This window comes from Copadichromis virginalis, unplaced genomic scaffold, assembly GCF_057382275.1.
Source record: "Copadichromis virginalis isolate Kocher_CV1m ecotype Utaka unplaced genomic scaffold, C_Virginalis_male_GT1.1 unmapped_scaffold_1, whole genome shotgun sequence".
Classification (NCBI taxonomy): domain Eukaryota; kingdom Metazoa; phylum Chordata; class Actinopteri; order Cichliformes; family Cichlidae; genus Copadichromis; species Copadichromis virginalis.
The window spans coordinates 7,671,146-7,680,811 of NW_028188589.1; the positions used below are offsets into that span (position 1 = coordinate 7,671,146).

Genomic DNA, 9,666 nt, shown 5'->3' on the forward strand with positions numbered 1-9,666 from the left:
CACTCTCAGTCTGCACTTTCATTCATGACTTCAACAGGTTGAAATGAGCTTTGAAGAAACATCAGGTCAGTGCTGAAACATTTAAACGCTGCAGGAAGAACAACAACAAAGTGATGACGGATGTTTGTGCTTCAAACAGGAAAACCAGCAGAAATAAATCACAGCCTGCCAGAGGTTTGGAGTTTCCCAGGTGCACCTGAACGCAGCACAGTGTCCCGATGCTCCTTATTGTCCGCAAACGTCTCTTTGGGTGTTTCCTTCCTGCTCAAAGTTTAATTTCACTTCCTGAACTTCGTGGAGTGGAGCTTGTTGTTGGTGTGAAGAAACTGTAAGTTTGCTTTGTTTCCTCCTTTAACAGTTTGTCTTTAGGAACTTTACTGTTTGTTCAGCTCGTGTTTGATTTCTTCACACAACAAACTGTGTGTGTTTGTATTTCCGGTCTCTCCATTAAAGTCAGTGTGTAATGTTTCCTGGCTAACATCAGCTGTGTGCAGCTTAGTTCAGCACAAATCTGCCGCTCCATAGTTCACGGTAACGGACTCACAGCTGGACCAACGAGGCCGAGTGTGTCCGCCACTCTGAGCTACGTTCGTGTTTGTGTACTTGTAGTTTGTACTTTGAGTTCACTCAGAGCCCACAGAGGACGCAGCGTACGTGATGACGTCACAGCCCTTTACCTCTTTTACTGTCACTGTGATTAATATTTACACACGAGACACCTGCAGAGCTCTGACGCTGAGCTAGCACACAGCATGCTAACGCTAAGCTAACACTAAGCTAACACTAAGCTAACGCTAAGAGTTCTTACAGACACGAGTTAAAAAGCTGCTTTTAGTGTGTGATCAGAGTCCAGGACTGAGAGCAGCAGCAGAGCTGATGGATGATGAATTACTGGATGGAAGAAGCTTCTCATTAGCAGTGAATCAGTGTGTGTGCAGTTCTCTGCAAACTCAGCAGGAAGAATTAGTGTGAAGCTTTAACTCTGCTGATCCTCTTTGAATCCTGGATCAGCTGAAATGTTTAAAATGTTGTTCACACGTGTTGGACTGACTGAAGCTTCCAGTCACAGTGAATCAGTGTGTGTCAGTGAATGCATCGTGTGTGCTTCAGGCTCCATCTAGTGGACTGATAGCAGAGCAGCTGATGGCAGCTTCCTCTGCCTCACACTGCTGTCTGACTGCATCCAGCTGACACTGAGATGAAGCAGGAAAGAAGCAGCTGATATTTGGACAGCACACATGATGAAAGGAGGATTTCAGCTGATGTGCACATGAATGATTTGTGTTTCCTCTGCAGGTAGAAAGTGTGTGTGAGCTGAATTGAGCAGCATGGATCAGTGTGAGGACAGAGAGGAGGGAGTCCCTCCCTCTAAAAGCACTCTGTGTGGGGAACATGAGAGCCAGACCAAAGCTCAGAGGTGAGATGACCATCTCTAACTGTCCATGACTCTTCTCCATGTCACAGCTCAGCACTCACATCACTGCTCCATCATTATTCACAGGAAGAAACAAGGAACTAAACGTAAACATGAACCTGAAGCCAGCTCTGTGTCCTTAAGGAGTGACTGGTCTGAAGATCGTCCCATTGATTTTAAAGTGCAGCCTGTGTCTGCTGCAGAGAGGTGAGCTGTTAGCAACATGAGCTCTTTGATTAAACTGCTTGATGTTGTTGGATATAAACTACAAACACGTCGTTCCCTCAGTCCCATTTAAACTGTCTTTTAAAACAAGCCTTTGGTTTCTAAACAACTGAAAACCCACTTCAGCAAACAGGAAGTGATCAGAGCGTCCGTCCACTTCCTGTCAGGCCCTGCAAACATTTCATATTGAAGAAAAGTCGTTGACATCTCACATTTTTACTCCACCACATTCAACCATTTTGACATTTTACAGCATGAAACTCTTGTCACATGACTCCTGTTATGTTATAGAGTCATGTGACCACCAGGGAGGGATTTGTATGGATGAAACACATTCAAATCAATCTGATTCATCAATGGAAACATTTTTGGTGTAAATGCAGCAACACTGAAAACGCTGAAGATAAAAACACAACAGATGAAATATGAACAAATCGAGGCTTTGAATACACGTGTGTGTGTTTGAGACACAGAGATAAATGGATTGTGTGTCTGTCCTATTGCTGCGTGAGGGTTTTATTGTAGATTTTGTGCGTGTACACTTTTGACCACGAAGGTGTTGAAAGGGCGTAAAACAGTTGGAGGCACCAGAGTGAACACTAGTGCTGTCAGTAGATTAAAACATGACTAATTAATGACACAATCTTCTGTCATTAATCCTGATTAATCACAATTACTTGATCAATAGCTGCAGTTACATTTTTCCAACTTTATATTTAAGGCTGTAACAGACGTTTACACCATATAATGAAGTCAATGCAGAATAAACACAAAGAATGTTAAACGCTTCAATTCAAAGAGACTTTGAATAGTTTTCAGTCTTTAACTCAGCTTCTCTGCTGTAAATACAACTTTGTAACAAACATATATACTAAAAGCTAAGTGTGCACTAATATATAATAATATATAATCTATATTACTGCTGTTAATGAAAATGTTTAATCAGACTCATCACAGGGTTACTGTGGATTCATTTGGATTAATCACCATTAAACATCATTTTTAATGTAAACGAATCAAATTTCATTTCATGAGCAAACAGACTCGAGAGAAAAGGGCAAATTTACACACTTAACATGTTTATTGAACATGTAAACATTGATTAAGCTCCTGAATGAGCCGACCCCCCCAGGGACAGTCCTGCATGCTAATGATGGGCTCTGCTCTGTACCTGCAGGATTCTGTCAGCCACAAACTCCTCAGCTGATCCTGAATCTGAGCCCATCTGTCAAACCATCATTTTCTTCACAGGTCTGTGGAGGTGGCACTGATCCTGCAGCAGTCTAACACACTCTGTCACTCTTACTCGGACAAACTGCCCGAAGTGCGTTGATAGAAACATTTCAGGGATTTTGAGTCGTTCTGCTCTCCAGATGTGTCGTGTTAAAGGTTTTTATCATGTTAATCATGATAACAGATGAACCCCTAACCCTAACCCTACATGTTAATTTTGACAGCACTGGTAAATCCTTTTTAATGTTCTTCTGTCAGATCATTGATTAGACTCGACTCCAAACACGAGACTCAGAAAACTCAAATGAAAACTCAAATCAAAGCAATGAGAAAAGGACTTCTTCTGTTAGAATGAAAACATGTGGAAGTGGTCAGGTTTCAAACACTCGATGAATCTACTGCACAGTTACATTCAGGGACCTTTGGCCTCCTGAGAGCATTAGTTGATGGTTCATCACAGTTTTAACTTCCAGTGAGTGAATTTATCAGTTTGATGAAGTCTCAAAGTTTCCTCTGAGCTTCTGCAGCATCACTTCCATCACTGATGAAAGAAAGTTCATAGAAAACAGAAAATATATCTTCAGAATCTGAGAGTCTAAAACTTGACAGACTTGATTCAGATGAAGTTATTTGAGCAGAAACTCCTGGATCTTTATCCTGTGTTGATCTAATCCTTCATGGTTCCTCCACAGAGTGGAGCAGCAGAGCTCAGAGGTTCCCAGTGGTCAGTCTGCCCAGCAGCATCAAACACAGCTGGACTCCATATTTATGGTCTGTACATGTACAACAACTACTTTATTATTAATAATAATGCATTTATTTATAGGTCCCTTTCAGAACACCAAGGACTCTGTGGACTAAATGACCAAAAGAAAACAAACTTTGAAATCAGACGGTGCAAATGTGATCACAGGGAAACGTTTTAAACATCGAGGCTTTAAACAGAAACCAAAGTGAAACAGTTTGTAGTCGAGATCAGTGGGAATGAAGCTGAATAACTGTTTCTTCAATAACTTTGAGCTCTTAAAAAAGAAAAACTAGCTGAAAGTCTGGCTGCTCTTATGAAAAGTACAGAGAAATTATGGGTCGCTCAACACTTGTGCACAATATAAGAGTTTAAATAAATCTAAAGAATAACTCAAAATCCTACAATCATACTGAGAAAATCATCTACAGCTAACTATCCAAGTGGATTTGTTTAAGACAGCTCCATCTGCTGGTGGCCCTCTGCAGGTGCATGAAAGGGGCGTGTTTATAGTGAAAGTAGTAGAGAAAGTAAACCCCACGGGAAGGAGGAGGACTCTCAGCGGCTTCCAGCTCATATTCAGACATTTGACTTCTCACTGAAAGCAGCAAGTTTGAGTGTCTGTACCTTAGTTAGAAGAGATAACATGTCAGTAGTAATTAGAGTTGATTGAGCAATGCTGTCCTTGTAATGTAGTTTATGATTTTTATACATCTTTTTATGGACAAGTCCAGTTTTTCTGTAGAGCCTCTCAAGTTGGTGACAGCAGCAGTGGAAGTTCACGTGTAAACCAGAGCAGCAAATCAGGTCCAAATGTGTTGTTCACAGTGAGTGGGATCATCATTGGCTGCTATGTTAACCTCCTGCAGCAGGATGTGTTTGGTCAGAGAATGGATAGATCACTAAGTCATTGTTGAGTTTAGGGAGACAGTAGACAGTTGGAGGAGGTTCAGCCAGTTGACACACAGTAGATAAAATAACTGAAGGCAGGAGCAGACACCTGTATGACTTTCCACCTCTCACATAGATTATTGTCCCTGGGCAGCGCCACAGGGCTGGTAGATGTAAACAAAGCTGGAGGAGAGGATTGATTCATCTGAGAAAAGTCACAGAGTTGTGTCTTGATGCTCAATCATCCAGGTACGTAAATCCCAAAAAGCTTGATTCTGTTCATCTGGATGTTTTCAGTGGGAGAAACGTTTCATCATCATCAGGTGACTTCTTCAGTCTCAGCTGACTGCAGGTTTCAATCTCATAAACAGGACATTTGTATGACTGAAACCAGCCCACTGAAGGAACAATGGGCTGGGAGGTCAGTTCATTGATCATTGGTACGCATATTGTCAGGACCATTGATCAATGGTTGTTGATCAATGGTCATGAGTCCAGTTCACAGAGAGCTGGGGAATGGCTGCAATCACAGCATGTAAGATGGTGACAAATGTACCCTTAGGCCCCTCCTCCATTCAGAGATGGTCTTTCCTTTTCACATAAATGGCCTCCTTGACTCCGCCCTCAAACCAGCGTTCACATTTACTCAGGACCTTCTTGATGTGAAGTTCTTCTGCTTCGCTGGCTGCTGTGTCTGTGGGGATGGTGTTTGTTCTGTGTTGTAGTGTCCTGATGACGCCCAGTTTGTGCTCCAGTGGATGATGAGAGTCAAACCTTAAATACTGATCTGTATGTGTAAACAGAGTGAACCTTTAAGACCAGTTGTCTGTACGATCAACTCAGTCACCTGAAACATCTCCAAGTTTCTGGCTTTGATCATCAACCTGTTGGTAGTTCAGCTCTGAACACCAGTGAAATGTTTCTCCCACTGAAATCGCTGCATTCATATGAACAGCATCAACGTTTTGGGATCGTGGAGTTGTGGACAAAGTCTCAGTTAATCAGATAAAGTCAAACCTATAATTGGTGAAGAGGTCGTGGATGATATGCCCCTTGATGGTAAAGAAGTGGATGTTGTGTGGACTAAAGTTCAGAGTGGTGGGTCATTCATAAATATTCTGTTCCAGCTGCTGGAGGACAACATCATCACTTTTGTGAAGAACGAGCTGAAGAAGATCCAGAAGGCTCTGAATCCAAATAAGCCCCAGTGCTTGGAGTTTCAGAGGGAGGATGATGAGCAGAGGAGAAACAGCAGAGACGCATTTGTGAAGATCACAGTGGACTTCCTGAGGAGAATGAAGCAGGAGGAGCTGGCTGACCGTCTGCAGAGACGTAAGAGGATTTATCTAAAGATTTAAGCTGCTGGATAAATGAGAAACTTGTGACACCAGTGTGTTCAGTCATTTCTCAGTGGGTCAGAAATTGTCATCAGCATTTTGTAAAATATGATTGTTAAAGTTGTATTTTTATTATTATTATTCAGAACTTCCAGCTGCTGTTTGTCATCTTAACCTTAAATCCACCCTGAAGAAGAAGTTCCAGTGTGTGTTTGAGGGCATCGCTAAAGCAGGAAACCCAACCCTCCTGAATCAGATCTACACAGAGCTCTACATCACAGAGGGAGGGACTGCAGAGGTCAATGATGAACATGAGGTCAGACAGATGGAAACAGCATCCAGGAAACCAGACAGACCAGAAACAACCATCAGACAAGAAGACATCTTTAAAGTCTCACCTGGAAGAGATGAACCAATCAGAACAGTGCTGACAAAGGGAGTGGCTGGCATTGGGAAAACAGTCTTAACACAGAAATACAGCCTGGACTGGGCTGAAGACAAAGCCAACCAGGACATCCAGTTCATATTTCCATTCACTTTCAGAGAGCTGAATGTGCTGAAAGAGGAAAAGTTCAGCTTGGTGGGACTTGTTCATCACTTCTTTACTGAAACCAAAGAAGCAGGAATCTGCAGCTTTGAAGACTTCCAGGTTGTGTTCATCTTTGATGGTCTGGATGAGTGTCGACTTCCTCTGGACTTCCACAAAACTACAATCCTAACTGACCCTAGAAAGTCCACCTCAGTGGATGTGCTGCTGATAAACCTCATCAGGGGGAAACTGCTTCCCTCTGCTCGCCTCTGGATAACCACACGACCTGCAGCAGCCAATCAGATCCCTCCTGTCTGTGTTGGCATGGTGACAGAGGTCAGAGGGTTCACTGACCCACAGAAGGAGGAGTACTTCAGGAAGAGATTCAGAGATGAGGAGCAGGCCAGCAGCATCATCTCCCACATCAAGACATCACGAAGCCTCCACATCATGTGTCACATCCCAGTCTTCTGCTGGATCACTGCTACAGTTCTGGAGGATGTGCTGGAAACCAGAGAGGGAGGACAGCTGCCCAAGACCCTGACTGAGATGTACATCCACTTCCTGGTGGTTCAGGCCAAAGTGAAGAAGGTCAAGTATGATGGAGGAGCTGAGACAGATCCACACTGGAGTCCAGAGAGCAGGAAGATGATGGAGTCTCTGGGAAAACTGGCTTTTGATCAGCTGCAGAAAGGAAACCTGATCTTCTATGAATCAGACCTGACAGAGTGTGGCATCGATATCAGAGCAGCCTCAGTGTACTCAGGAGTGTTCACACAGATCTTTAAAGAGGAGAGAGGACTGTACCAGGACAAGGTGTTCTGCTTCATCCATCTGAGTGTTCAGGAGTTTCTGGCTGCTCTTCATGTCCATCTGACCTTCAGCAACTCTGGACTCAATCTGCTGGAACAACAACAAACAACATCCAAGAAGTCTGAAACAGGAGAATCTGCAAAGAAACACTTCTACCAGAGTGCTGTGAACAAGGCCTTACAGAGTCCAAATGGACACCTGGACTTGTTCCTCCGCTTCCTCCTGGGTCTTTCACTGCAGACCAATCAGGCTCTCCTACGAGGTCTGCTGACACAGACAGGAAGTAGCTCACAGACCAATCAGGAAACAGTCCAGTACATCAAGAAGAAGCTCAATGAGAATCTGTCTGCAGAGAAAAGCATCAATCTGTTCCACTGTCTGAATGAACTGAATGATCGTTCTCTAGTGGAGGAGATCCAACAGTCCCTGAGATCAGGACGTCTCTCCACAGATGAACTGTCTCCTGCTCAGTGGTCAGCTCTGGTCTTCATCTTACTGTCATCAGAAGAAGATCTGGATGTGTTTGACCTGAAGAAATACTCTGCTTCAGAGAAGGCTCTTCTGAGGCTGCTGCCAGTGGTCAAAGCCTCCAACAAAGCTCTGTAAGTAAACATGAACTCATCGCTTCATTCTTAAAATCATGGGAAATAAATCAGAGGTGCTCAGTTCAAAGAACACTACCACTTTAGAAAAATTAAAAAATAGTCACTAAAATAGTCATGATACTTTAAATATTTCTCTCCAGCAGGACATGTCAGCATTTCTGAAATATTTTTGTCTTCAACTCGAATCAAAGCACAATCCAGATCCAGCCTATAAGAACATGAGCTCTGATCCTTCAGCCCCTCTGACAGGTTTATTATCCTCAAGTTGTTCACTTGTCTCCAACAACCAGGAGTCTAGCTCTGTTTTTTAAAGCAAATACTTGAGCTACCAGACTGCACCTACATCGTTTTCAGATGTTCTTATTTTAAGGTCTGGTTTGTGTCTCATCTTTATTGCAATCCCCCATGTCTCTCTGTTTTTCAAATATAAATCTGTTACCTCGGTGTGGCCAGAACAACATGGTGAACCCAAAATACAGACAAAGGTGAAGGAACTGAATATTACTAGACGTGAAGGCTTTATTTACACACAGGAACTTGACACTTGGAATTTTTTAACATGAACTGTGAACTATGGCGGAAGTCAAGCACTTGAAGCTGTGAGCATGAAGTGGGCTCTGTGGTAGGTTTCCGGAAATGGGTCTTGGTTGATGGTAATCTGAGTCACTGTAACAGAGGTAGAGCAGCATCAGAAAGATCACTGGTGGAGGTTACAGTAAGTGAACGAGGTTATCTTCAATGTCTTATTTGGGGTTTCTGTAGCTCAGGAGGTAAAGCTGGTCTGATCTGACCTACTGATCAGAAGGTTGGTGGTTCGATCCCTGGCTCCTCCAGTCTGCATGTCAAGTATCCTTGGGCAAGATACTAACCCCAACTTGCTCTCCGATGCATCCATCAGAGTATGAATGTGCGTGAATGTACTTAGAAAGCACTAAGTTCAGATAAAGTGTTTGTGAGGATGGGTGTGATTGGGTGGATGTGGCATGTTGTATAGAGCGCTTTGAGTACTCCGGGAGAGTAGAAAAATGCTATATAAGAATCAGTCCATTTACCATTTACTTGTCAGCAGTCGGAAAGCAACTTGGGGAAGGCAGGTGGTGAGGTCTGGGTGAGTACTTGTTAGCTTTGAATCCAGGCAAAGTGGTCCAGTAAGTCTAAGAGACGAAAGGCATTAATGTGGCTGTGAGTGAATCAAGAAGACCAGCATCCAGGAAAACGTGACTGAACTGCAAGGGTGAGTAGATGATCCGAGGATTAGGAGGTTAGCAGAGTTATTGGGAGTGCTGATGTTATATTCAGCCTAGTAGATTACTGTCAGGTGTGGACAATGGACAGGCTGACCAGGCTTCACCCAAAGGCAGAAACCAGAGTCTAGTGGGAAACCACCGCCGCTCACACAGACCATGACAGCAGCATGCCCCCCCCCCCCCCCCCCCCCCCCCCCAAAGCATTCTCTTTCACTTGGCATCATTTACCTCTCCCTTCTCCAATTTCTGATGTGTCCACCTTTGCAATGATAACTGTGATCAGGGTGAACCAAAAAGGTGCCGTGGTGAACAGATACTTAAGTTTGGTGAATGCAGTTTCAGCTTTGGGGGACCAGATGCATGCTGAGACTTGAGTGGTGCAGCTACCTGACTATAGTTGAAAATGAACAGTCTATAAAAATTTGCTATTCCCAAAACCCATTGGAGATGCTTCTTGAATCTACAATGGGTACAAGGGGTAGGCCACTCTGTTAAAGCTTTCACATTTGCCAGATCAGTCTTCACCTGCCCCCGTGCCAAAATGTAACTGAAAAAAGTTATTGATGAGGAATGGAATTCACACTTTTTTGCTTTGACATAAGGTTTATTCTCCAGCAAACGTTGGAA

The 9,666-nt window shown here is 43.4% G+C and overlaps 1 protein-coding gene across 1 annotated transcript; it reads left to right on the forward strand.

The window, feature by feature from the left end:
- On the forward strand, positions 1-7,793 carry LOC146679718 (protein NLRC3-like). The gene is made up of 6 exons (XM_085450177.1): positions 1-328; positions 1,297-1,417; positions 1,502-1,621; positions 3,565-3,643; positions 5,636-5,840; positions 5,992-7,793. Exons 2-6 carry the CDS (start codon positions 1,329-1,331, stop codon positions 7,791-7,793), a joined length of 2,295 nt encoding a protein of 764 aa, XP_085306303.1. The 5' UTR covers positions 1-328; positions 1,297-1,328.
- The last annotated feature ends 1,873 nt before the right edge of the window (positions 7,794-9,666 follow it).

Coding starts and splice junctions, on each gene's coding strand:
- LOC146679718 (XM_085450177.1), top strand. CDS start 1,329: ATGGATCAGTGTGAGGACAGAGAGGAGGGAGTCCCTCCCTCTAAAAGC. Junction 1,622..3,564: donor CCTGTGTCTGCTGCAGAGAG/GTGAGCTGTTAG, acceptor GTTCCTCCACAG/AGTGGAGCAGCAGAGCTCAG. Junction 5,841..5,991: donor GGCTGACCGTCTGCAGAGAC/GTAAGAGGATTT, acceptor ATTATTATTCAG/AACTTCCAGCTGCTGTTTGT.